The 27797-nt window shown below is 48.5% G+C and overlaps 1 protein-coding gene across 2 annotated transcripts in view; it reads right to left on the reverse strand.

Moving 5' to 3' along the window:
* TNFRSF19 (TNF receptor superfamily member 19) overlaps positions 1-27797 on the reverse strand; it is a 71014-nt gene that overhangs the window by 38080 nt on the left and 5137 nt on the right. The window contains exons 1-4 of one of the 2 annotated variants that reach the window (XM_037057634.1): positions 22520-22709; positions 13413-13515; positions 8997-9107; positions 1920-2098 (exon numbers count right to left, since the gene is read on the reverse strand). In XM_037057634.1, the coding sequence (XP_036913529.1) occupies positions 1920-2098; positions 8997-9107; positions 13413-13481 (359 nt within the window). In that variant the 5' untranslated portion in view covers positions 13482-13515; positions 22520-22709. Of the gene's footprint in view, positions 1-1919; positions 2099-8996; positions 9108-13412; positions 13516-22519; positions 22710-27797 lie in introns of those variants that run through there. The other variant, XM_037057633.1, reaches the window with a different exon arrangement.

Below are 27797 nucleotides of genomic sequence, written 5' to 3' on the forward strand. Positions count from 1 at the left end.
TTACTGTTTACGTTTTCTGTAACAGCCGTCCTTGCGGGTTTGCCACGGGCAGCTTTAATTCGCATTTCCCTGATGGCTAATAACGTTGAGCATTTTTTCACGTGCTTATTGAGCATTTGTGTGTCTTCTTTGGAGAAATGTCTAATCAGATTGTTGGCCCATATTTTAATTGGGTTATTTGCCTTTTTATTGCCGAGTTGTAAGAGCTCTTTACACAGACTAGATAAGACAGCCCCTTATGACATGCTTAACTTACAAACAATTTCTCTAACTCTGTGGACTGCCTTTTCATTTTCACCCGTGAAAGCAGAGAAGACCTCCGTTGTGAGTAGCCCCAGTGCAGCTGGCTTCTGTTCGGCTGCTCCGGGTGGTGACGCGGCTGTTCGCACCTGTCTGGGCGCTGGGTCATTGCCTCGGCCATGCCTGACCCTCGGGCCCTTCCCTAACTTGCTTTGACTTCCACCCCAAGGCTTTATCTCGCCCTCTGACCTCAGCAGGAGCCCCAGAAGGATCCTATGCCATTCAGTCAAAAGCGCCCAGGTCCTGTGGGCGTGCTTCGGCCGAGCCCAGGGACAGCCCCTCCTCCGGGCTCCCCCATCTGGCCCCGTGCTGGGCACACACTGGCTAAGTGACCACGCCTGAAAAGCCCTCAACCTGAATAAGACACTCTTTCTTCATTTCTAAAGCTCTGTGGACCCTGCAGAGCATAACGCATGTACAGCACTCAGCCAAGTGCCCGGCACATTGTAAATAACACGTGTCTGCCGCTCTGGCTGCTCTCGGGGGTGGTTTTACTTCTGCAGCGAGGCCTGCCTCCCCCTGCGCCGGAATCCCGGCTCCTAGTGGCCGCCTCCGGCTGGTAACGGGCTGTACCGCGCGCCCGTGAGAACATCCCGATGCTCCGCGTTGTCTCTCCTCCATTCCCTCGGGCAGCGATGCCTCTCACCCCGTGGCACTGGTATCACCACCCATGCCTCCCTAAAACCCACTCTGAGTCCAGGGCTGGACCCCACCGGCCCGTGTTTCCAACGCTTACCTGGCCAGGAAACTGCGGGCTTCAAAATCCCTCCGCCTGGACCCTGCCTCTCTCCCGGTGGTCCAGGCGCAGGTCCCGTCCTCTCCAAGGCCCAGGGTCCTTTTCAACGCTCACCATTAAGGTTTTCCCCTTTCGCACGTGCCCACTCCCATCCACCCTCCCTATTTCTACCGGCCACCCTGGGGCCTGCACCCTGGAGTCTCTTGCACTCCCAGTGGCCACAGTGCTCTTCCCGCCCGCCGCAGGGCCCGGCCTCCTCGCTGCAAGTCCGCGCTCAGAAGCGGCCGCCTCCCCTCCGTGGCGCTAGGTTTTCCTGTTTCCGTAGGCATCGCCATCATTTGCCTTTCTGCGCAATTTGCTTCTTTACTATTTACGGCTAAGGTGTTTTTGAGAACCTGATTAGGGTAGAAGCTCCGCATGCGAGGGCATCTTCGCTCCCGACCTGAGCGGCGCTGGGCTTGGCCTACAGCCGCAGGGCACGGAGCCGCAGAAACGGCCGAAGGGTCGCGGTCTGCACATCTCTGACCCTGACCCCCCAGGAGGACAAACCCTAGGGTCGCAGGCCACCTGTGCTTCCCTTCTGTCCGTGTGTCCGTTTTTTGTTTGATTGGTGGTTTTTTTTTAACTGATTTATAGGAACTTGAGAGTTCTGTGACACTAATCCTTTGTTAGGGTGCACATTCACTTTATTCATAAGCAGCACCTGGCCCCCGTGCACGGGCCCGAGGGCCTAGCCGTGACTGCCAGACGCAAAGTCGGGACCCCTCACTCACCCAGTGAGTTCAGGTTCATGGCGGTGTGCATCCGCGGTTGGAAAAGACCAAGAAAATGCCTGCTTAAAGCGGAGTGGAAAACGACGAGGGAAAGAAACCGCCCGACCTACCCCGGCAGGCAGTCCCCGCAGGTGGCGTCGCTGGTGGCGGAGCAGTTGGCCTTCTGGGAGCGGTTCGCCGCCGCGCAGTCCAGGCACGGCCTGCACTTCTGGAAGCCCCAGTCGTCCTTGAACCTGTGCGGCCGGCAGGTCACACACTGAGCGTCCTCCCCGTAGCCGAAGCCGCATTCCTGCGGGGATTAAGGGGCAGGAGAAAGCTATTCAGACACCGCAGGCGTGAGAAAGGCAAGGGGCCAGCCAGAAACGAAGCCCCGCTTGGGTAATTACCGAGGGCCGGCCTCCCCGGGAACCAAGGCGGCTCTCTGGGCCATTGCCGGCTGTCCCCCACTGCTAATCATCTCTCTTACTATGACAGGTATACTCAGTCATCCACTTTGTTCAAGGGGCCGCGAGCATTTGAATAACAAAGGCCCCCAGCGCTGCACCGTTGCTGCGGAAGGCGGAGTTACTGCACTTCCCTCCGGCCTAATTAAGCCAGTCTTGTGACTGTTCAGAAACTGAAGTCAGGGAAATGTTCAGACTAAAGGCAGTGAATGTCCACTACTCACTTATGAGGGCAGGAAATGAGTACTTCGGCAGCAACAGTGGCATTTTAGAAAATGAGGATAAGTTGTAAGAAATTTCAGAAGCCTCCTCGTCCAGGAGTCTACCCAGGAGTCAGTACCACAAACGGGGCCACAGTGGACCGAGCACGCACCAGGAACTATAGAGTCTCCCGGGAACTTTTATAGATATTATTTGGGCCAATGCCATCAGTATATTTTCTCTGAAGTATTGGCCAATTTAAAAGAGAGATGAGAAGATCAGCCAATGATTTCTAAACTTCTAAAAATAATACAGCTGGCAGTCTATGGTGGTCTGAGACATTGATGCAGTGGCCGTTCTACACGTTAAATTAACCAAAGACACTAAATTAACTGAAAAGTCCGAGAATTCCAAGAAACCAAAGCACAGTATAGCGACCAGGTCAGCAATCCCGTTTAGAACGCACTGTCGTTTCCACAGCGCCGGAAACACAGAAGCCCGTGACTGTTTGAAATCCAGTCTGTACATTAAACAGCATTTCATATACACTTTCAAACCGAGGTTAGGAACCTGTGAATTTAGACAGCTGCGCGGGGAGGGGGGTGGGTGCCCCTCCACCCTGCCTTGTTCAAGGGTCAACTGTAAATTTTAAATTGTCCCCAGTGGAAATGTCTACTTTGATGTTCTTACTTCATTCAGTAAAATTAGGTGGTGAAAATGCCTTGAAAGCTTCCCCATTAAGTTCACTAAATCCCTAGGAGGGAAAAAGAAAGGAAGCTGCAGACCATTTCTTTTCCACTTCTCCTGTTTTCACCTTTTATATTGTACAACTAACACCCACGATTTTGTTAAACCCTTCCCATCCCTGGTCTCTGCCTCCGTCCTGCTGCACGCAGCAGACACTGGCACCACGTGGGGGGTCCCCTGCAGGGAACAACCCCCACACGCACCCCTGCACAGCAGCTGACACTGGTGGGGTCCGCACTCAGCACTCAGTGCACCTCGGAGAGGCCCTCAGACCCGCACCTGGAGAGAACATCCCGTCACTCTGCGGGCCTGTCCTTCCTCCTCACGGGGTGCCAGGGGCTGGGACGAAGAGGGCCGCAGGTCTGGTGAATCGCGCCAGCGTGGACCCCTGACCCAACCGTGCACTTAATGAAAGGAGCACCAACCTGTGGGGCTTTCTCTCCCAATACTTTTGAGCAGAAAGGGGTCACCTCCTCAGGCCTATCGTTTTCTGTGGCTGCTATTCCACCGCACTCGGGGATGGAAGAAAAGGCAGGCGTGGGCTTCTGCACGGGTGCCCAGGACACGGGTTGCCAAAGGAGGGGGAGGGCAGGTTGGCCTGCCGCGCTCAGACTCAGCCCTCTGCCCAACTCCCTCCTCGACCGAGCTCTGCAGGTGCCTCTGCACCACTTCCAATGAGGCCCTGTTCTTAGGCTCGGTCCTTCCCAGGCCAGCTGTCTAAAAACCCTGTGAGGCTCAACTGTAAATAGCTGTTGAGAGCCTCCCCTGCCCCACCCCCACTGCTTACCCTCAGTGTCTGATGCAGCGTCCCCCAGACCACCCCTGGGCTGGCGACGCCCACCCCTGGCTTGCCCTCCGCAATAGTCCTGGTGAGTCTGCTGGGCTCCAGGGCACCCTGCCCCCAGACCCTGCCCCTGCCTTCATCGAATCCCCACCCCCAAGTCCATGTTGCACTTGGAGCTGAGCCCGGTTCCTCTGAGGTCGCTTTCCCCCCTGGCAGTAGCTTCCTGAATAAAATGTGCTGTCATAGCTGTGACCTCTGCCCCGCCTTCGGACTCTTCCCATTGCACTAGGGCTCTCCCTGCCATCGTTTCGTGCAAAGAAGGGTTTTGCGGGGGTGGGGGTGTATTTGGGGAGGGAAGAGGAGGAGGGCAGAAAAGAGTAAGTCCGTCCTTGGCCTGCGCCTCAGGAAAAGCTGCATGTGTTTTGTTTCTTTGGGAGCGTGAACTGCCATCCCCACCAGGGGAAGGGAGGCGGCCAGACGGTGAGGGACCCACCTCCTTCGAAGCTGGAGGGTCATCCCTTCCCTGAGCCCCTGAGAGCACCTGTTTACTTAATAGCTACATGAATTTTTTAAACTGCAATTTTGAAAAAAGCACTTCTGTAGGGTTTCTACTTCTGAAAATCATTCCACACGTCAACAGTCCTTGGCACTGGAGACCTCCCTCCCCCGCTCTTTCCCCAGAGCCCCTCCCCGCGCCTGCTACCCACCCGCAGCCTTTGTGGGGTCAGAGCCGGCCACCCCTAGGCCCTCTGGGCACTCCCTTGGAAAACCCAGTTTTGGTGGACACCTGGCTGAGCGGGTGAACCAGAAGCCCCCCCTCAACGTCTGATAGGGCTCCTGGTCCTCCACCTTCCCCGGGGGGGAATGTCTGCTTGCTGCGTTCACTGTTAGCTCAGCTTTAGCCAGAACCACCCCACTCCTGACGTTTCCTCTCAGAATTTTCTACCCGCCCGCTCCTTGCCTGAGCTGCACCGGCAGCCGGGCCAGGCCTCTCCCCACTGGAGCCCCGCTGCACCGGCACCACACCTATGGCCAAGGGCGCGAGTCCAGCCCGCCCACTTTCACCCAGAGTGGCTGGGTACTGTTCCCCTCAATGCACAACAGCCTGGTGAGCAGCCCCAACTTGCTGGTAAAGGAGTGGATGGATGTTGTTCAAGGCAGTATTTCCTAAAGCCGCTATTTTTATTCTATTCCAGGGGACAAACCCATGGGAAGTCCACAACCATGCCTCCCCCTGGTGAGACCCTCCTGGACTGGTGGGGTGGGGGTGGGGGTCTGCACGGGGTGGTTCAAGGCAGGAGAGGGCTGCTTCCTCGCTGGCTGGCAGCCCTGGTGGCTTTGTCACTCTGCCCCATTTTTTTTTTCAGCCACGATTGGTGGCTTCACGGCAGCAAAATGACCCAAAGTAAACAGTCCTTGAGTCCCCCTTCTCCCTTTCCTGCCTCTGTGAATCGAGCACAGAAGAGAAACAAGCGCCAGCTGACCCCACCCACACCCACACTTTCCAGGAGCAGGTCCCTCCTGTGGCCACGGGGCCTTCCCAGGCGGTGGGTCCGCTGTCCAGGAAACACGTGCTGGGCCCCGGGTCGAAAGCCCTGTTCATTCTTACAGCCGGTAAAGGATGACCGTTGGTTCTCTGAACTAACTGTAAAAGCTCCAGTCTGGACAAAGGAGAAGGTTCTTGGAGAGGGAATCCAAGGCGCACGAATGGAAATGACAAAGCAGGCTTCTGTTGCTGGCATTTAGAAATCAGCTTTTTACATTTCCTTTCGTCAAACAACACCAGGCACATGTCCCCCCAACTTTCAGTTTATGAAAATCTTTAGCTGAGTTTTTTAAAGAAAAAAGTACAAGCTAGAGCGTGTTAATATCTGCCAAGCATCACAGGGCTCGATTAGGTGTAATTAAACATAAAGTGAGCAACGCTGTAATTAAATCGCAAAAATGAATCTTTTTTATGCTTGCAAATTACATTCTGTGCGTGTGAGACTTTCTTCATGTGGACGGAGACAGTTTTCCAAAAAGTGGGTGTCTCTGAAACTCTGTGGCCAGCCAGGCGTCCATGTGGAGAGAAGAACCCCATTGTTTACAAGAATTCGTTTCTCACATTAACTAAAGTCACCCCAATAATTGGTTAGAAAAAGCTTACTTTGAAAAGCGTGCCAGGAACTTGCAGTCCATTTCCAGTGGCTCATGCAAAAACGAGTTTCCTGATTTACTGCGAGGAGGCGGTCGTGTTAAAAGCACTTTGGCACACGGGCTGCTCGGGGGCGGGGCCGCCGCCGGGCCAAGTTCGGACAGCAGGAAGTAGCTCAGCTTTAGTGGGGTCACCTCGGGGAAACAAAGCCCATCTGCTCTCACCCACCCTCGTGCTCACTCCCCTGAGCCCACACTTGCTGCTTCCACGCCCAGCACACACTTCTTAGGGAGCAAGGTGAGCAACGGTGTGTAGCTTCTGCCTCAGAAACAGGAAAAGGCCCACTCCAGTTCCTTGGTGACACAAGCCACCATTCAGTCTGACTTCAATAAGGAGTACAATGAGGTATATATTATTATATTTAGTATTCCAAGTGAAAAGCAATTAGATTATTTATCAATGTAGTCCTCTGACAATGGAGAAAAAGTCGAGTCTTAGAAGACTACATTGTCCCTTGATTCATAAAGTGGAAAGTGATAATTAACAAGTCAAATATGTTTGTTAATTTATCTGATCTTAATATATTCAAACCTTACTTTTCTTTTCTATGAAAGATATGTTACGGCTAAAACTTTAATAAAGGCAGCCCGAAAAGGAGAAACTGAAAAGCTATGAGTGGACAGACAGTTTAGAAATTTTGGGCCCCAAGTAATTGCTTGTAAATACTCAAGCTCTTTGCCTTGATTAGGTAACTGGGAGATAGAAATAGATTCATACTCCCATTGGCATGTTTCTTTGCCTCTCTGACGGTTTGCATCTACACCGGGCAAGGCTCAGCACCAACTATTTGCTAAGAGCTAAAACCAGGATAAAAGACTTGGTGAAATATATTATTTATGACACATGAAGTTGATGGCTTTGATGTCACTAGATTTAATTGTCACTTTTCCCCCCAAACTATCTGAGCTTGACTGAGCCTTCCACTCCTGTGGCAGAGCTGTGCTCTCTCTCTCTCTGCCAGCAGCTGGGCACCCTGTGTGGAGGGCAAGAATGCCGGCCGAGGGAGCCGGTCTCCTGCCCTCCACGTCGGCACCTCGGGGTGCATGGGGACCCAGGGGACACCTGTGATATCATGCATCCGATTGGTTGTTGACAACCTAATGTTTCCATGACATCCTGACCTTTACTTTTATTTCTTTTTTTTTTCTTTTATTTCTCACTCAAGTTGTCCTGGTCTTTTGTCTGAGTGAAGAAAATAATAATGAATTTTGAAATGAAAATTAATAAAATAAGCACATACAGAAGAATTATTTGAACTGCTACCCTTTGGCTTCCATTCCAATGGAATGGGGTCGGACAGCTATTGCAGTGCTCAGGGAGAATCGCTACCCAGAGAAGAGTACTTCTTCCAGATATCCCAGGAACATTGCGAAAGATGGGAACTGCTATCAGATCATCTCAGGAGAGATTTCTTTAAATAAAAATAAATGTTAGAGCCAACAGTACCTTCATCCTCTGGTTTGATTCTCCAGAAATTATTTTGAGGTTATCGTCCCCAGATTCAAAGGATAAAGGTTAGGGAGCAATTTCTTAAAATGACCCACCCATCTCGGCATTACTCATCTGTTAAGTCTCCTCCAGATTTTCTCAGAGATTGGGTAGAAACGCCGCAGTCCATGTGCCCCTGGGCACGGCTGCATTCTTCGCCACTTTGTTCACTGATCCAAGATCCGCAGATCCTCCGACACAGCAAAACCTTTGTCTGAGAATGCATGTTGCTACACCCCACAGATTAAAACACCGGGCTGAGATGCTAGTTAACCAGACACCACACAGAGTTCACAGGTCAGCCAGTTTCAACCCAAAGGGACAGCCCAGGGCACTGACAGCCGCCCCTTGTTTAACACAACCGCCAGAGAGGGGCCTGAGTCAGGAATGACTTGGGGACGCCAAACTCCTGGTTTCCTGCTGTCTGCAGATCACTGATCAAAAATCTAAAGATGACAAGACTCAACTCTAAATAATGGCAGTCTTGAGGGCCAGAGGACTTCTCTTTTGAAAGTTGCTTTAAAGAAAAAGAAGAACCTTTTGTTCCTCTCTAATGGGAAGACTTTCATGCTTTATTTAGAGAAAAAAATGACACTTCAATTCCCCACAACTAGTAACATCTTCAAAAGGTCAGAAGAGAAAGCAAGTTGATGTACATTCTAGCATGCTCACAAAAAAGAAGAGACCCCAGAACATCCGAGACTCAGAAATGCGCTACAACACAGTGTCTTAACGAATGGTGATTAAAACGAATCTATTTTAAAACGATCTAGGGGTGACATATACTCAGGCTGGGGAGACCGATGAGCCTTGCACTGTCCCAGAGGTGTCCACTCCCCCGGTTTGGAGGAGAATGGCCCCTCGGAGCCGCGCTGGTGGAGGCGCTGGTGAGCTCTGCTCTTGCCTAGCAATGTTGAGAAGCAGGAGTCTCAGTAAATGGCGGCACCACCACCTTCTGTTCCCAGTGCTTGATTCTTTAATCTTTAGTAGACTTTTGACCCTTTTTCATGAATAAACCTTATTTCAATAAGGTTTATTTAGATAAGCCTTAATAATTTTATCCTTTCAATAAAATATGATAAGCACTAAGTTACATAAAACAGTAACATTTTTTGAATTCTGGTTATTAGAACCTATTTCCTGTATCTCGGTAAGGCACACAGAGACAAAAGTATTGTAAAGGGAACTGTGTTTGGCTAAAGTGACACAGTGAACCAAGCGTTCTGTCACGGTGCCCAAATCTTCATGAGTAATCAGCTAAAAGAGTTTAGCTAAAAAGGACGCATCTGAAAGGCACCCCTCTGCTGGTCCCGCGAGCATACCACACCTTGGACAACTCCATGCCCGGCCCGCACTGCTCGCAGAGAACGCAGTTCCCAGACCGGTCCCTGAATTCTTGTTGTCTGCAGTCCCCCGTCTCACAGGTCACTTCACATGCCTGAAAAAAACGTTTCACAAACATTACCTTACAGTGAGTTCATTGCATTGTTTGCAAAACACAAACAAACAATATCCTCAGTATGATTCCTACAATCACTGGATGTAAACATTAGGTCAGAGCGAGGACAATCTCATTTTCACCTTAGGAAGAAAATATCATTTTATTGATTAAGTTGGAAGACAAATAAATCGATGTGCCTGACTCCTCTCTGTGTTCCCTGAGTGGAGTCTCCCTCTTTCTGGGAATCAGCCGCCATCTTCCCCTGACACACTTCCGAGGACGCAGGTAGGGAATGACTTGGAAGCTGCTCTCCTTTCTAAGAGGACATATAAAAGGACAGTCATGCAGATACACACAGTCCTTTTGCAATCTGAGAACTTCTAATTTCCAAAACTATATTTTTGATCAAGAAAAATAAGCAAAAATAAAAGAGAAAAAAACAAGCATATTGAAGAATAATGAATTAAGTAAATAAACAAAATAAATTTGTATAGCTATAGGAACTTTGCTATTGTCCTTCAGACATACAAGGTCTGTCCAGAAGGTATCCATCCATGTACTATGAAAAAGAGAGACATGTACTGAAGAAGATACCAGATATGAGAAACATTGTATGTAAGACAGTGATGCCTCAGTCCCCTTCAAGGTAGCTGTTTGGGGACCTCACACAGTTCTCCCCACCACCATCAGCTGCCCTGTCGTATTTTCCTGAATCTCATCCATGGTCTGAAATCTCTTCCCTTTCAAAGGTGGTTTTAGTTTTGGAAAAAGCCATAAGTTTCAGGGCACCAAATCTGGGCTGTACGGGTGCTGAGTCACCTGGGTGACTTGATATTTCATCAGAAACTCTGCCCGAGATGTGATGCATGAGCAGGCGCATTGTCAAGATAAAGCTACCAATCACCAGTTGCCCATAGCTGAGGCCTTCTGAATCATCTGAATAGTTTCCACGGAGGAATGCTCAAGCTTAATACAAAATCTGAGGCAGATTTGTCACTCTACTCACTCAGTCATTTTGAATGTGACGGCCACACAGTACACATGCTCACTCAACAGCATCTACTGCCCCCACTGACTTGTACAGTGAAGTCGTCATTGTTCACACATGCGCATTCCAACCCACTCTCCTTGGCTGCCAGGTTACACTGAAGTCGTGCAAACCCTTCTCCATATATTAACAACGGACTGTTTTTGAACAGACCTCATAGCTGGACTTTTCCAGACAGACCCCATATTTGCCACCCAGTTTTGGTGTGGAAGTTTCTGTCCTTTTCAGGGGAACTGCATTCACTTAGAGACTATCTTTCCAACACTTCTGACAACTGTGAGATCAGGAAAATTCTCGATGAGGATGATGCTGACAATCGTGGCCAAACCGTCTGCACAGTTCAAAGTAAAAGTGCCCTGCAAGTTATGAACTCACATTCCTCCTGATTACCGTGTCGCCACTCACATGGGGCCTAACGAGTAGTTTGGTTCACAGAATAGGACTAACATGGAAAGATGGTCCTCTGTTTCGGCAAGAAGAAAGGTTCTAAGTCATTTTCCCAAATATAGCCTTTTCCTCTTACTTTAGCTAAAAAGAGTAAACTCACTTTATCTACTGTCATCCTACAAGAGTGTGTTTCACCTGCTTCTTAACAGTATTTTATAAAAATGTCATAAATAATGCAATTTCAGGTGGGGGCCAGCATTCAGCTCGACCTCTTTTCATTAGTAGACACGCCCTCGGTGACATTTCTGACTACAGTCTTGTTTTCTGAAATACAAGCTGAAAGCCTCAGGAAGTACCAGGAGATCAGAGGCACCGTCGTTTTGGATGAAACCTCTCACAAGCAGGTGCCCGGGAACCTGCTTTTGGTGGGTAGAGTAACCAGCAATTATTCAGTACAAACTGCCTCCATCTTTTTAAAAATGTCTTTTATTGATTATGCTGTTAAAGTTGTACCATTACCCGCCTTTATTTCCCTCCACCCTACACATCCGCTCTCACCCGCATCCCTCTCCCCACCTTTTAGTTCATGTCCATGGTCATACATATAAGTTCCTTGGCTCCTACATTTCCTACACTATTCTTACCCTTCCTCTGCCTATTTTTTACCTACCATTTATGATACTTATTCCCTGTACCTTTCCCCCCTTTCTCTTCCTCCTCCTACCCGCTGATAACCCTCCATGTGATCTCCATTTCTGTGACACTCTTCCTGTTCTAGTTGTTTGCTTAGTTTGTTTCTGTTTTTGTCTTTTAGGTTCACTTGTTGATAGTTGTGAGTTTGTTATTTTACTGTTCATATTTTTATCTTCTTTTTCTTAGTCTATTTCCTTTGTCAGACTGGGGAAGTTCTTCACTATGTTTTCAAATAAGTTTTCATTTTCTTGCTCTTCATCTTCTCCTTCTGGCACCCCTATCATTCGGCTGTTGGAACATTTAAAGTTGTCCTGGAGGTCCCTAAGCCTCTCCTCATTTTTTTTGAATTGCTGTTTATTAATTCTGTTATGGTTGAATGTTTCTTTCTTCCTTTTGCTCCAAACTATTGATTGGAGCCCCAGTTTCCTTCCCATCACTGTTGGTTCCCTACACATTTTTATTTATTTCACTTTTTATAACCCTCACTTTTTCCTCTATTTTGTGACCAGCGTTTTGAACTTTGCGTGTGATAGGTTGGCTATCTCTTCATTGCTTAGCTGTATTTTTTCTGGAACTTTGTTCTGTTCTTTCATTTAGGCCTTTTTTCTTTGTCTTGTCGCACATGTTACGTATGAGGGGCAGAGCCTTAGGTGTTCACAGGGGCGAGGCACCCAGTCGCTGGGTTGTGATGCTGTATGTGGGGGAGGGCCCGAGAGGGAATCGTGCTGCTTCCTCTGCTCTCAGCTGGTTTTCAGTCACTTCCGCCACTTCCCACAAGCAAAGTGGGCCCTTCTGGTGCTGGTTCCCAGGTGGGTGGTTTTGTGTACGTTCTAGGACCCTGTGGGTCTCTCCAGCAGACTCTCCTGTGAGGCTGGGAGTCTCTCCTGGGACCTCAACCCCTACAGGTGTTTTCAGTCAGAGATTTGAGGCTTTATTTCCCCACTGGGACCCTGGGTTGTGGGTCTGTCTCGTTCCCCAGTTGTTCCTCCGGTTTATCTGCATGTAAATGTGGGACCCCGGGTCCTCCAGCTACCGCTTCGCCGAAAATCCTCTCCACGGGGCTGTGGTCTCTGCCCCTCCCACCGGTCTGGGTGAGTGTTTCTTCTTTAGCTCCTTGGTTGTGGGACTTCCATACAGTTCAGTTTTCTGTCAGTTCTGCTTGTGTTTAGTTTTTAAATGTTTTGTTGTACTTCTCTTGGCTGTGCGAGGAGACACACTGTGTCTACCTGCACCTCCATCTCGGCCAGAAGTCACCTGCCTCCATCCCGAAGCAGGAACATCTAGAACGATGTCTGCTGGCCTCCTTGTGCGAAATCAAAGCCTGGACCTGCTGAGCCGGCGGGAGGGAGAGTTCAAGGTGGGGTTTAGTGCTAGAACATCGTTTGGGGCTGACGGTCTGATAATCTCCTGCCTCTCTTCACAGCCCTGGAGGAGCTGTTTTACGAGAGAGAGAGAGATTCCCTCCCATCACAAAGAGACCATAGAGGCTTTGACCTTCTAGAAGTTCATTCCCGTGTTGAACAACCTCACATCAAAGAAAGGAAGCTTCCCTCACATCTGCCTGAATCTGAGTCCAGATGGACACCACTTCCTCTGATTTTATCTTCCAAGAAGACTTTGGGTACTCGCTTCAGGGTGAGTGATTCTTTTCATAGTTGACGACCATGATTGTCTCTTCAAACTAAGTCAGTCTCAACCCTTTCGAACGCTTCATAGCTCTCTTGTGTCAGGCTTTCACACGGGGGAATTCTCCATCTGTCCTTAACGACTTTTGGAACCAAGCGTATAAATAACTACGTAAAAATAATAGAACTTAAAAAAGTCAGTTCTTAACACTTCACAACGGTGTGAGTTGTGGGTGCCCAGAGAGACTGCAGGGTCCTGCTGGGATGTAAGATGCGCTGCGGGAAACTCTCGTTCACCGCGGTGACGGTCATCACGGGGCAGCAAGCAACACTGGTGATTTCCACCATTTCCACCGCATCTTCATTTAAACAATTTTAGCAATTGTCACAAATGTCCAGACTCGGGCGCAATCTTTATTAGTTAAATGTAACAGTCATGAAATGCATTTGAAAGAAAACTTTAAAACATGGGATCGGACGTAGAAAAAAGTCTGGGCACTACTTACATGAACGCTTTCACCGCGTTCCGTGACAGTAGGGTGGACTTACCAAGTAGGCCAGTAACACCACGACAGTGAGAAGTGGCCTGTCCTGTCCCAGAGGCACTTTTGAAGCCATGGTTCTTATTAGAGGTGTCTTTTGTTGAAAAGTTCTGAAAGATAAGATACAGTGAATTATACACTAATTAATGACAATTAGTGACTGTGCTTTGTGTTTACTGTATAATGTTTACAATTTGCTTATCTATACTAGATAATAGTATTTATGCTGTAAAAGCAATCACCTTTAAAAAGATGCAATAGGCATATAATATGTAATTTTTAAAAATTTAAGTTAGGAGAGTTACCGCTTCATCTACTTAGGGACCACATGCAAAGTTTCTACAGGTGTTCCAGGCCTGTACTGATCACCCAAGTCTCTGTGGTGTCCAGCCTTCTTCCCCCAGCACAGGGCTACGTTCAGAGAGTGACTGTGTGAACCTTCCATTCTATGGACTCAATTAGCGCCAATAGGACAATAATAGTGATAAAAAAAAAAAAGAACACCTACTAATCACACTCTGCGCCAGGTACTGTTTTCACCATGTTAACTCATTTACTCTTTACAGCTACTGTAGAATATGGGTAATATTGTTATCCCCATTTTAGAGAGGGAAAACTGAGGCTCAGAGAGCACTGAGTCACCTGCCCAAGGTCACATCACTGGTAAGAGGCAGAGCTGGGCACGAACCCAGGTGGTCCGGCCCCAGTGTGCCCGGTCCCTCGGCCCTGCAATACGATCCGTGAGCTTCCTGGACCTTCAACTCCAGGAAGAAGCAGACACAGCCCATGTTTGGGCTTTTGCCCCCACCACGTCGGCGCAAATTGTACATTCGCAGAAAAATATATGAGTTCACTTAAAGACACCTAAAAATCATTTACAAGTGATGAAATTGGGGTCACTAATCTGACATTTCAATGAAAGATCATCCGAGCCTCTTCATCTTCACCAGAAATTATCTAAAATGTAGAAATACACCGGGTCGTTTTTCACAGCTCCAGACAATGTCAGAACAATGGGCTTTTTTTTTCCCCTAGTGAAGAGGTATCTGGTGGCTCCTTATCAGGTTGGGAAACAGGGGTTCCATTTCTCTTCTGAGTTGAATCTTCCAAAACTCACAGGAGACCCAGAGCAAATAATCGGACTACTTAAAAAGAAACCAGAGCAGGGAAGCAGCCCCGTGGGCCAAATAGCTCAAGAAAAACAATAATGACAGCAATCCAGGAAGCAGAGCTGGGCCCGCGGCTCTGTCCACTGCTGGCCAAGCCGCCAGCCCCGAGCGGCCTGCGCGGAGCCAGGCGCTCACTGATGGGACCGGCCTCTCGGCTGCATGAGCAGCTCCGACGGCCAGGGCTATACAGATTGCATTTTTACGTCTGTGGGATGAATGGCTCATTTTTAGAGAATTTAGGCAGCTTTTATTGCGTTTCCACTTTGTCAGTCATGGCCTTTTTGTGCCCCTTGCGTATCTCAAAAATCATCCGGCAGTTACCCAACCGTGCAGCTCACAGCCTGTGCAGAGGCGGCGCCGGGGGCCAGAGATAATCGCGTTCCATGGAAGGTATGCTGCGGGTCGTGTGGCTCCACACGGTCCTAAATGCTTCTAAATGTGCTCATTATTAAAAGTAAAAAAATATATAAAATCTACATGGAGTTAAACTACTGTGAAAAAGAGGGGGTAAATACCAAGCGTTCCCACAATGTGACAAGAGGCGGACCGAGGCAGGGCGCACCGTGATGGAGCGACCGGCTGGACTGAACGCGCTGCGGAACCCTGCGCCGCTGACCGCGGAAGGCGGACGACCGCTGGCAGCCCGCGGTAGGAGTAAGAAGTCGTGGGAACATGATTTCGACTTCATAAGGCACACCGATTTCATGTCAAAATGTTATCAATGGCCAGGGTCACATGTGGCATTCTGTGCAAACTTTCCCCTTCTATTTCTACAAATTCTTCGTAGTGTAAAAATTTCATTCAGATAGAGAAAAAATGTGCACCACTTTTAGACAAAAGGGTAAGAGACATGGTCCTCCTTGAAAAGTGTCTAAAAGAGGTGACAAGATAAAAAATCATATACACACGACCAAAGAAAGGAGAAAATTAAATAAGCACTATGACTTTTGCATCATAAAGAGCTGTTTCTAATGACTGGGTAGAAAAAATGGGTGGAACTGGGCCCTATGTGCTGACTTGCATTGTTCTCCCAATGCACGTGCCAAATGGAAAGTATGAAAGTAGTGCTGCCCTGCTTAAATTTCCAGGGGTACAGGTAGGTTTGTCCCCACAAATCATCTTCTAAGCTCCCGAGCGTGGCCCCTGTGGCCTCTAGCATCTCGCCTGCTGGCCTTCCAGCAGGTCACACCCCAGGTCAGGCCCCTCATCACCCCTGCAGCTCAGCCCCCCACCGCACTCGTGGTCTCCTGCATGCCTGTGATTGTGCCCTCGGACTCAGGCGGTCCCTTTGTCCCAGACAGCCTTTCTCCCACTGAATCCCTACAAGAACCAGCCAGTGGTCACACTGCCCACTGCTGTCCATCAGCACAGGGGACAGACGTGCTCCCCGTGGCCGGTTGCCCCTTCCACACTCACGTACAGCATCTGTCAGTCTGCAGAGTGATCATGCTTACTTGTGTCTTGGTTTACGCTGCTTAAAACAGGGACCAGGCCTTATTTCTCTCTGTATTCCCAGTGTCTAGCATGGTGCCTGGCAACTAGAACACTGGGGTTTCCAGTCCCCTGTCTGAGCAATGTCACCCTGAGACTTCCCAGCTCCAGACAGAAGACAGAACCTGTGCCCCAGGGGCATGAAGAGGATGAACTCAGGTTAGGCCCAGACTGAGAGGTGTCCAAGACAGAATGAGAGCGTAACCAGTGCTGGTCACTGAGGTGGTCAGGGGCCTGCTGATCTTGAGAACACCCCTTGCTGGCTGTGTGAACCTGGATGAGTTGCCCAGGCCACGCCTCGGTTTCCCCACTTCTGGACTGAGTGTGGTGGCCGTGAGGAATGAGCCAGTTCAGCAGCTCTGACAGGCTCCCAGGAGAGTTCATCCGCACCAAACCGTCTCGGGCAGTGCTCAGCACACGTTAGCAATGATGGCTGTCGTTATTGATGGCCTTACCATTGAGGATCAAAGGACCCGCTGTATGGCACAGTCCTTTGAGACTATAACCGGCTACACAGACGGGGGCCATCATTCAGGGGTTTACACCTTCAGACATACAGGCCCGCAGAAAACAGGGGAAGACCAAAAACCAACGCGAAGTTCAAACTCAGCATTTCTAACGCCAAGGACTGCGTTAAGGCTTCTGGGAAGTGCAGCTTTCCCCGTCCTGCTACCCTCTCCAGCAGGGCATTACCCCTGCATGGGGAGAGCACACTGGGGTCAAGGAGTCAGCCCTGGGGAGGGCGGAAATGAATCCCACTGCGCCTGCTGACTTGGAGAAAACAGTGCTCAGGCCCTTCTGCCACGGAGACCGCCAGTCATGTCCCACCCTGCGGCACCTGGGGACCCCTTCTACTCAGCAGAGGAGGGCGATGTCAACAGAACTTATAGACAGAATTGTTACACGCTGTGTAACAGAACACTGCCCTGCCTGATCCACCCATGGAGCGATCCACCCCGTCACCGCATTCCTGGGGGCCAGGGGTGGCAGCACGGGGCAGGGGGCTCAGGGTCCAAGGGGCGCCCTGAGGGGGCTCGCAGCACAGCAGGGGTGGCGAGCGCTCCTCCGCACCCCTCCATGCGGCCTGGCTTGTTCACTGTTTATTTACATAGAAATATGCCAGTTAGCCCATGGAGTGTTATGAGTGCGGCCTTGAAGTTCTTGGAACAAAATGAAATACCTTAAGAAATGCTTTGGCATAACAGGAAGGAAAATGTAATGAGACGATAAGTGTTTAAGTGTTTAGAATTTAAAATTAAAATAAGGCAATAAAAAAGGTAGTTAGTGAAATTGGTTTTAATTTCTGGAATTTTGAGTCTGGCCCAAATAGAAAAATGCTTTTATATACTTCAGTAGTCTATCTGGGGGTATTTATCAAACAGGAGACATACAAATCATTGATATTGGGGACAGTGGGTCCCCTGGGGTTGTTCTCGTTTGCCAAAATACACAGAGCAGACGACACCTACTAAGTATCCAGCAACCACTTGGCCAAATGGGTGCAGAGCCACTGCCCCAGCTCCGCAGTGACAGAAGACTGACAATGTCTGGTTTGCCGTGTCCTGGGGGTGTGGGATTTCTGCCTCACCGATTGCTCCTTGACCATGGCCAGCAGAGCATCAGTATCGGGAGAACCGGGCAGGCAAAGAGGAGGCAGTAGAGCCCGCAGCCCAGAGACGGTGCTGCTCATCACACCAGGCTGCTGGCCCGGCCACCTGAACGGATGGAACCCACACAAAGCAGTGTCCCGATTGGCCAGCCCCTGGGGGACATAAACCCAACAGGTGCAGGAAGGCACGCCTTGTCTACTCCCTTGTCCAAACCGTGAAAACCTGCGCTGGAGTGTCGCCTGGCAAAGAGGCGGGGCCTCGGGGGTGGCAGTGTACGGGCGCCCGACTGGGACGGAGAAGCTCCAAGCCTCATCTCCAAGCCTCATCTCTCATCGGCTGGGCACACCAGTGGGTCCCAAACCACGGTGGTTACTTCAACCCTCCCCTCTTCCCTCACCGGCTGCGTCCCTTCTGCCCCGGGTCTCCCTATACACTGGACCTTCACCGCCGTGGTGCCCCCAACTTTGTCAAAGTCCTTCTGGCATCTCCTGACCCCGTCCCCTCTCCGCTGTCCTGCCATAGGGACTTATCTCCATCCCCCGCGTGACTGGCCGGCGATTTCTCCCTCGTAGCCCCCGTGTCGCCAGCAGCGGCAGCATTTTCCGCGTCACCACAGCTCTTGATTTTTAAAATAAGTTCTCAGCATTAAAAATGAACAATTTTCTGGAAAAATTAGAGAATTTGGCCACTGTGAGTCCCACAACGAAGCAGCTAGGCTAGAGCTGAGTGTCAGCCATTCCTCACAAAGACGCACCTATACTTTCTCGGCTCCAGGTGCCACTGCGCCCCGTTGTCCCCTGGGGCTCCCTGCCCGAATGTCATCACTGACCAAGCCATAGGAGTTAGCCAACTATAGGGGTGTGAGGACTCAGTCACAAGAAATGTGACCTTGCTCTAGAACTGTAATTCTCCCCCAAAATGTGCCTGGTACATGTTGAATGAATGCAAAGAGTTCATTGATTAGGGGTAACATTTTACCTCTTCGGGTCATTGTAAGGACTAGCAATGTACTTGGAAAATACGTGCACCTATAACCTGAGCCTGAAGCACAAGTTGCTCTGATACAGTACAACGTGGGTCAGGACCCCATTTCCTGAATACAGGGCTACAGTGTTGACCGGCATCACTAAGGAGGGAGATCTGGTCAGCAACCTTTCTGAGAAAGGTATTGATTTTTGATCTTACAAATGACCCAACTCTATGACTCAGAATAATTCCAATAACCTGGGTAATTTTTTCAGAATAAATTAACTTCCTTCATTTTTCCGCCCTTTAAAAGCTATTTGATTTATCATCGAACATGCGGTACACGCATGTTTTTATTTTACTAATAGCTTTTCTAGTAAAAGTATATTAACATTATGTAATAAAATATATTGAACTCATACATTTTTCCAATATGCAATAAGCTGAAATACTTTTTTAAAAAATCAACATTCAAGTAAACTGGCAGGCTTACAATTTATAAAATCAGCCTTGAAATAAAGCCTGTGCTATACACACAGAATTTTATATTTCAATGGTAGAGCATAATAATAAATAGCTTAGAAATAATGTCAGTCCCATATGCTACAAGAATGAAAAATTAATGCCATTTCCAAACAGGACAGGAACCCCCATAGCCTCTAGTCATTCTGCGCCTCCGCCTTCAACATCGCTGTATTCTGAAAGCTGTCCCTCCCTAACATCACAGAGTCTGCAGCCCTTTCTGTGGCTTCGGAAGCTCACAAAGGTAGGCCGTAGTAAAAAATACACATATTGTGGTTGGCTAGGAATGAGAATGATTTTTCCTTTTTCAAATCATGAAATAATTTCTACTAAAAATGCTATAAGCTCTAAAATGTTCTGTGGCCAAGTACAATATCTTCAGTTCCCCTAACGTTTAGGACCATTAGGGATCACTCACTGTCAGGCTCTGATAATCCTTTTAGCAGAATTTAAACTAGGGTAGGGTTTTTGAGACTAATTGCTTTTACTTCTCTGAGTCGTGGACTCTAGCGCTTTCGCCTCAGGAAAATAACTGTCATACAGTGTTCTCAAACTGTTCAGTGAACAAGCATACTGTAACTAAGGGGCTTTTCCCCAAATTCTTACATGTTTATCCTAAAGTACAAATAGAACAATTGCAGCATTAAGGACCGAAGGGACCTCAAACATTGACAGAGTATTCTAAGAGAATTATGCGTCGCCATTTCTAAAATGCAGCTGTTTAAATTTTTATTTTAGAAGTGAGTCTGGATAGACTCCAAAACCACTCTCTGTAACATTTGTAGCGTTCTCCAGTATAAGTAGCCCCCATTCTTTTAGAATTTCCTCATGTTAGACCCAGCCAAGCCGACTCAAGACTGGCTAAATAACATTTCATCTTCACATACGCAAGTTCCTTTGTCTTCTGTAACTGCTGATAGGTGTTTGTTCTCGTTTTAAAACCAGGCCTTAAAACTTTGGTTTCAAAGGTCCATATTCTGTAATGTGTGGACTGGGAATAAACCAATACTGATTAAACATCTCGCTTTTCAGTGCAAACATTGCAGACAAAATGCGATGGACGTACTCACCACTCCACCAGAAACTCAGAAAAAGGAATTGGGTTCATGCTGCGTGCATGTTCTTTCCTTCAGCCAGAAGGTTCCTCCCAGAAGGCTGCCTGACCGTTTAATAATCAGCTGCTAGGAGACAAGGCTGTGTCACTGCTTCAGTGTCACTGGCTGTCTTACCCTAGGAGCAGCTGTTTACCTGGTGGACGTTTATACAAGGTGGGCATTCTCGTTCAACCTGAAGTCAGCACAGAAGTGGTTGGCCTTCTCCAGGGTTTCCATCGCTTGATCTCCTATATTGAGTCATCATATTTAAAAGGACTTGGCTTTTTCCTGTATTAAAATGCCTCAGTTCTTCTTTCATGCTGTGTTCACTTTTGAATGGTAGGACTGACTAGTCTCAAGAGATTGGGTTAAGTGTGGGTTCTGAGGTTGAAACAGGTGGAAAAGGGGGAATCAAATGAGGGTTAGCAGGATTCCTCGGCTGTGTTGCAGAATACCTCCCTAGCTTCATATATGAGAGCTATAACCACTACACCACAGCAACGCACTAAGCACAGCATGCCATTACTGCCTGTCTCAGTTCTTTTCCCATCCAGGCTCTGGGAGAGAAAAGCCAGTTCACACTGCGCGAGCATAAAAAGCCTTCACATGTCCTCAGCTTCACATCCCAGATCAAACCTGGGCTCAGCGTCCGGAGACACTCCCATCAAAGAAACGACAACTCACTTCCATGATTGTCCCAGAAAATACTAACAACAATATCCCAGAGTTAGCACTTACTATGGGGGAAAAATTCTAAAGTCAATAAAGCCATGTGGCCTCAGTAACAAAGTCAATGTCCTAAGACATTTTCATGGATTAGAAAGGAAAGAATTCACAGATACATTGATATTTATGCAATATTTAAAAGCTGAAGTGGCATCTCCACGTTTTGTACTATTTTCAAAACAACTTGGTAGGTGTCATGCAGAAACATTTCTTTTTACCTACCCACACCTCTGTGAGTAATAATTCAAAACCCCTCTTCCACAGCAGGACTCAATTCTCACCCTTTCTGGTTACATAGCTTTAAATCAGATGATAAGCAGTGCTTGAAATGAAATATATTTTTAAACTACACTGAAAGTAGCATTGACAAAAACACCGAAGGTGAAACTGCACCACAGAAAACATGGAGTAAATCCCAAACTAATGCCCTATAATCCTCTCTTTGGCATAAAGTATCTGCTCATGAAAAAGCAACGTATTAAAATGAATCCTTCTGTTTACATAAGACACATTTAACAACAAATGTTTTCTTTACATAAAAAAATCATCTCTTAGTAAAGGAAAACTGTCACTGGAATGAAAACCACAACTCCATAAGTATTTTGCCTTAAATTATTTCAGTTAAAGAAATATGGAACAATGCAAATTGTTTGCATTGCAAATTGCATCCTTTTAGTAAAATGCAAAAAAAAAAGTGACATGGACAAGTGACAAGTGACATGGAAAAGTGACAAGTGACAATGGTAAATGCAGGTTCGATGCACGGTTCCCTGCCATCAAAACAGATCGCTGAAGAGTGTAGGAGCTAAATTTCAACTCCATGAAATGGCATCAGAACCTTGGCGAGCACGGTCAAAGCTGACCTTTCTCTCTATTGTATTACAAGCGCGACCCTTTGGCGCCGTACTAAGAAATAGGTCCACATTGGCAAAAGCGTTCTATTGCTACACAAGGACTTTGTGGGCTACGCACAATTTGCATCTTGTAAATGTTCTCCTCCCACCTCCTCAGCCCTAACTGGGCTGGGAACTGGGTGGGTAGTCCCAGCCTGCACACAGCTCCCTGTGAAGCGCGCTCCGGGCAGGGGCAGAGCTCGATAGGTGAAAGGCCGGGCTGGAGCCGGGCGCAGATAGATTTAGGTGCTTACACACATCTGCCTCCCAAGCCGATTTTCCATTTTCAGGATCCCTGCAGAGAAAGACTAAGTCCGTACGTCATCCCGGACGCCAGCGGAGACCAGGATAGTTCCTACCCTACCATCCCATCCCTCGAGCAGCTGCAACGGAAGCTCCCGCGTCTCGGGAGCCGCCCTCCCCTGCAGCCCCAGGTTGTCACTCCTTCCCAGGGGTCGCCCTTGCTGGGTTCCCTCGGCCCCCTCCCCCTACTCTGCGCAAGAACAGCCCTTGCTTGCTCCCCTTCCTCCATCGGGCAGCTGCCCTCTCTTCGGGCCGCCATCGTGCGGGGGTCCACCAGGGTCGTGAGGGCTAGGGGCCGCTGCGCAGCGCCACATGGCCCCTGGGTGAGCCGGACACCTACCTTCCCTGTCACCTGAGAGGCTCCGCTCACCGCGCCCCGCAGGTCCCGGCTGGAGTCAGAGGCACATGGGCGCTGAGGGCATGGCCGAGTGCAGGGTATGGGGTGCAGAGCTGGGCCGGGGGTTCGCTCCTCGCGTGCAAATGGATGGCTTAACTTGGCCAACAGCTCAGCTCTCCCGTAGCCGGGCAACGGCTGCCGCCTCCGGGGCCCCGCCCATCTGGAGCCCCGCCCCCTCTCGGCCCCTCCCTGCGCGCTGCCCGTAGGCGCTTCCTCGCAGCCTCCAATCGGCTCGTCGGCTCTCCCAGCCCGCCTGGCTCCACTGGGCTGGGGGCCAGCCCTCCGAGGCTGTGCGCGCCCGGATGACCACGGCCTGTGTAGTGCTCGGAGGGTGGAAAGTGGAAGGGACCCCAGGACCAAGCACCCAGAGCTTGACTCTGTTAGGGGACCTGCCTGGGTGAAGGGAGGAGGCTTCATTTCTACCCTGCACGTGTTTTCCCAGGATCTTTGTGCCTTTGCCTTGCGGATCTCATGCCACGGAGCCTGCTTCAGCACCGGAGCAAGGCCCCGGGAAGACGGCGTGGCCCATTTACTCTGGTCCCTAGAGACCTAACTCCCCACAGTGGCCTCATTCATTCATGGATGGAGTTCTCCAGCCAATCCTCGGCCAACACCCTTTCAGAGAGTGTGTGCAAGTTAGGGGCCCACCCCGACCAACTCCCGGTGTCCTCCATAAACTCAGAGCCGCTGGGGCTGAGGCGGAGCGCAGAGCCCAGCCTCCAGGCTTTCGTGAGTAGGTGTTGACACTTCTGAATTTAAGTTCGTTAGTTTATGAAGCAGAGCTAAAGGTGCCCACTTGGCACCTTTGTCAGAAAGAGGGAGAGAATCGTGTCCGTAAAAAAAGTACTTTTGCAGCGCCAGAATGCTGGAGATCCATAAGCAATTCCTGTTCTATCTGTCCAGTACGTGAATAATTGGACAAATACCTTCAAACCCAAGACAGTGGGCATGACTTTGATACAAGAAGCACCCACCGTATCTTAGGTGTTGGTTTCATCTTCCTTACCCAATTCTTTGGATGGAACCAAATCCTATGTTTTATATATTCCAAGCACATACTGGTGTCTCAATAAATATTTGTTGAGTGAATGAATAGGTTATTAGCCTTAATTACTGATAAACATACCTCCTGACCTATACTGAGAACACCATAGTGTTGTACCAGTTACTTGTGAAAATAACTGGTAATATTTTACTTTGAAATATTATCATCCGAGTTGTCAACTTCAAATCTCACATGGTCAGAATGTAAAGCACAATTATGACTTATTTGTAAATAATTCACAAGAGACGCACACTAGCTTATTTGAACCCCAAAGCAAGCAACCTTTCCCTTGGCCAAGCAGCTGTTCCCGGATGTGGCGTAGTTCACTAACATGCCTGTTATCATGCGGAAGTTACCTGTTTGCCTGCCTTCTGTTCCCCAGCTAGATTCCAATCTCCTGGGGGGCATGTCTGATTTTCTTAATATGACCCAAACTAGCCAGCACATAAGATACCCAGTGGTGTGTCAAGCCAAATGATCCCGTATTCCTTCGTAAGGACTCGTGCACACACCCTGCTCCCCTTTTTTCTCCTGGGCCCATTACAGCACAGCCGCCCACACACACCCCTTTCTCCCTGCTGCTTTGTCCCAGGGACCGTTTTCCTCCTGCCTGTCATCACCATCACTGTCCAAGTGAGCGGTTCACATTCCTCATTGTAAAGACGGCTTCTTGAATCAGCACTCAGAGATTTCCAAGTTTGGACTCCACCCACATTTTTTAGCCTTATCTTCCTCTCCTCTAGATCATATCCTCCGTATTCTGGCCAAACTGGTCTGCGTGCCCTGCCTTGAAGTGCCCTGAAATTGCCCTTCACTTTGCCCTCTAGGCCTCCTCTTCATACCTATTTCCCTTACCTTTCAGGTGCCTTGCTAACTTATCTGACTTCTATCAGGACCAACGTAAAGGCCGCAGCTCCCATGAGTCTCTCCAAGGCCTGTGGCCTTCTTGTCAGAATGACAGCACTTATTACATTCTTTCTTGCGTCCTAACTGTACTGAGATTTTTTCACTTGAGGACTTAAAAGCAGTTCTGCTTTCAGAGAAGGGGCACATTTTGTTCAAACTTGTATCTCTGATAACATCAAACGTTCCCAGAAGAGTTCAATAAATGTTTCCTGAGTGGAATTCACTCTGCCAGCTAGCCAAATGTTCTTCTATTCTCTGGCCACCTCTTGTCCCTAGAGACAGGGGCACACGACGTAGTTCATTAGCTCTTGCCTCGTTTCCCGTGTGTGTGACTGATCTTCCCAGGAAGCCTGCGAGCTCACTGTGGAGAGAGACCCTGTTGTGGACACACGTGGACTTTGACAGCAGATAATCTGGCCGTAGATGCCAGTCTGCCTCTTGCGAGTTGCATGCCCTTGGGAAAGTTACTTCGCCTCCCTAAATTTCCATTTCTTCAACTGTAATGTGAGTTGTTTCACTAGAGGTTATTGAAGGAGATAAGGTATTCTTATCTCTTTCTTAGCCGACGTCTGGCCCATAGGAAGTTCTCGCTCAATGGCAGCCGGTATCAGCAGCAGCACAGGTTTCGTAGGGCAGCTGATGCCTGGCATCTGGTCGTAAATGATATTTGACAGTGGGAACAAAGAGCACTGAACCTCTGTACTCCAGCTATTGAATAAATCTGTTCTCTGAAGCAGAGGCATGTGAAGTTCATAAATATTCCCCACTTTACCTCAGTGAGAATGTACACATGATCTGGAGACAGTGTGTGGAGGAGAACCCAGGCCCACAGCTCAGTACCAGGGGGAAACAGGAAGAGCTGTGTGATCCCTAAGCTCACTCAAAAACTCAAGGCGTTGACTTAGGGCTGCAAGCATTTTTCTCCCTTTAAACACTGACTATTGCTAATGGGTTGAAATATTTGCTGTAAAAGCTGATTTATTATAAAGGCCTTGGCGGAGGTTTGGTGCTGGTTGTTGGCTCAGTGCTGGTTTTTCTGAAGCTAGTTTTAGCAATATTCAAGCTGATACCAAGTATATTTGTTTAGAATATTGGCCCCCCCAAAACTGAACTAATGAAGTAGCAAACTTCCTGATAAATGGTTTCAATGATAAGCTAGCTCACTGGAAGAAAAGTTAATGGAAAACTATTTGACTTCCTAGTATAAATCACTATTCCCTTGGAGAAATGGAGTAGAATGTGAAATACATGAAAATCCTGAATTTTGTCTTTTAGTTTACTGTCCCTCTACATAGTAGGTACTCAGAAATTTTTTGAATAAATTAATGAATGGAGTAGGAATCTCAAAGGATAATAAAGTTTGCCTAGCATAGTTAAGAAAATGAGGGGGAAAAGTAACCAGGACCCAGAGATTTAAGTAATTCCCAACACCCATTGCTGCCATTTATAAACCATCAGTGCAGGGTTGGGGCCAGATGTTGAGTGACTGACCCAAGGTCACACACCAAGTTCATCACAAAGCTAGAATCAAAGTCCATGTTCCCTGATTCCTGATATAATCTTCACCATTCTGCATAAACCAATATACAAGAAAAGGCCAAGGAGGTTATTTAGTTTACATAATGTCAAACTCATGACATTCGTAGAACTCAGTTGTTAAAAGCATTTGCACTGATCTTTGTGAGTTTATGACACTGCTGTTGGCCAGACTGTCCATGTGTTTAGTGAGAGAAGAAACGAGCCATTGACCCTGCTCCTCTCCTTCCAGATAAAGATGGTGGGTTCCTCTGCACGTGGATGACTTAAGGGCCAGTGGTTTGTGATGCTAGGCCACGGGGCTGCCAAAGTATTGGAGACCCTGAACAGAGTGGAGAAAGCTGTCCTTGTCAGAACTCATCTCAGAGAGAAGGTGGTTTATGTGGGGAAGAATGGTTTGATAAAGTTGCTCGGGATCCCCCGCACCTCACCCTCCTCACTAAAGAGAAAAGTCGAGTCACAGTGGATGGTGTTTCAGGACTTCTCAATCTAAGGACGTGAAACTTGGTGACTTCTGAGTAGTGATTTCAGCCAGTAGTTGGGTTTGGAACCAAAGCTGAATGACTTGTGACAATGGAGGAGGAACTAAGCACAGCCACCAGGGAGATTTCTTCTGCCCTCCTCTCATTGCTCATTCTTCTAAATTGGGCTGAAAAGAATTTTAAAGAATCACTCTTTAAAAGGGCACCAAATTATTAATTTTTCCAGGGTTTCTTGAACTGGCCCTGCCATCAAAGGACGCTTGAGCTTGCTCCAGCCTTGAAGTAGAGGAGGAATGGATTATGTCTTGAGACCCTTCATAGCTGAAGACTCTAGGTCAACTGATAGAAAACAACCCAAAACTTCTAATAACTCTCATAAAACATATCAGGACAAAGAAAAAACAGAACCCATTTTTTAGCCAAAATTTTGGCTACAGTGTTTGCTAACAGTTAAGTTCAATTGTGCATAATTCTTATAACTGAAAGAATGAACAGACATCTGGTCAAGATGGGAGCATAGGTAGACAAGCTTCGCCTCCTTGCACAACCATAGAGAGAATTACAACTAGATTTCCAAACAAGTAACACCCAGAGTGTTCAGAAAATCTAGCTGTATGGAAGTCCGACAAACAAGGATGCAAGAAGCCACACTCATCCAGGTGGGTAGGAGGGAAGGAGTCATGGAGGTGGGAGCAGCGGCGCAGAGAAGCGGTGTGGTGCAGAGGGGCACAGTAGAACGGAAGGTCCTACATTCACGTGTGGCAGATAAAAGTCAGGAGGGACACCTTGGGAGCAAGTGATCTCAGCCGCAGACCAGACCACACAGCCCAGGGTTCCAGCACTGGGAAGATAAATCCCCATAACTTCTGGTTGTAAAAACCAGTGGGGGTTGGGGCATCAGAAGAAATTGCCAAATTTTTAGGAAACTCCATTTAAAGGGCCACACCAACTTAGAATCTTCTCAAACCCACCTCTCCAGGATTCACCACCAGGGCAATAGCTGGAAAGGCACCAGTCACATAGGGAAGTGGGTAAAGTGACTGGAAATGGGGTGAGTGCCAGGCAAACCTCCAGAAGTCAGACAGTGGCATTGTCCCCTCCCTGAGCCCTCCCCCTGCCACACAGAGCCACAAACTTGTGAATCGGGTTGCCCCACCCCTGGCAGTTACCTAAGGCTCCACATCATACAATTTACAGGTGCCTTTTCTACAACAGGCCACACTACTAAGACAGGGAGTCAAAGCAGTTCTAC

This window comes from Sturnira hondurensis, unplaced genomic scaffold, assembly GCF_014824575.4.
Source record: "Sturnira hondurensis isolate 20B ecotype Veracruz unplaced genomic scaffold, ASM1482457v3 Scaffold0009719, whole genome shotgun sequence".
Classification (NCBI taxonomy): domain Eukaryota; kingdom Metazoa; phylum Chordata; class Mammalia; order Chiroptera; family Phyllostomidae; genus Sturnira; species Sturnira hondurensis.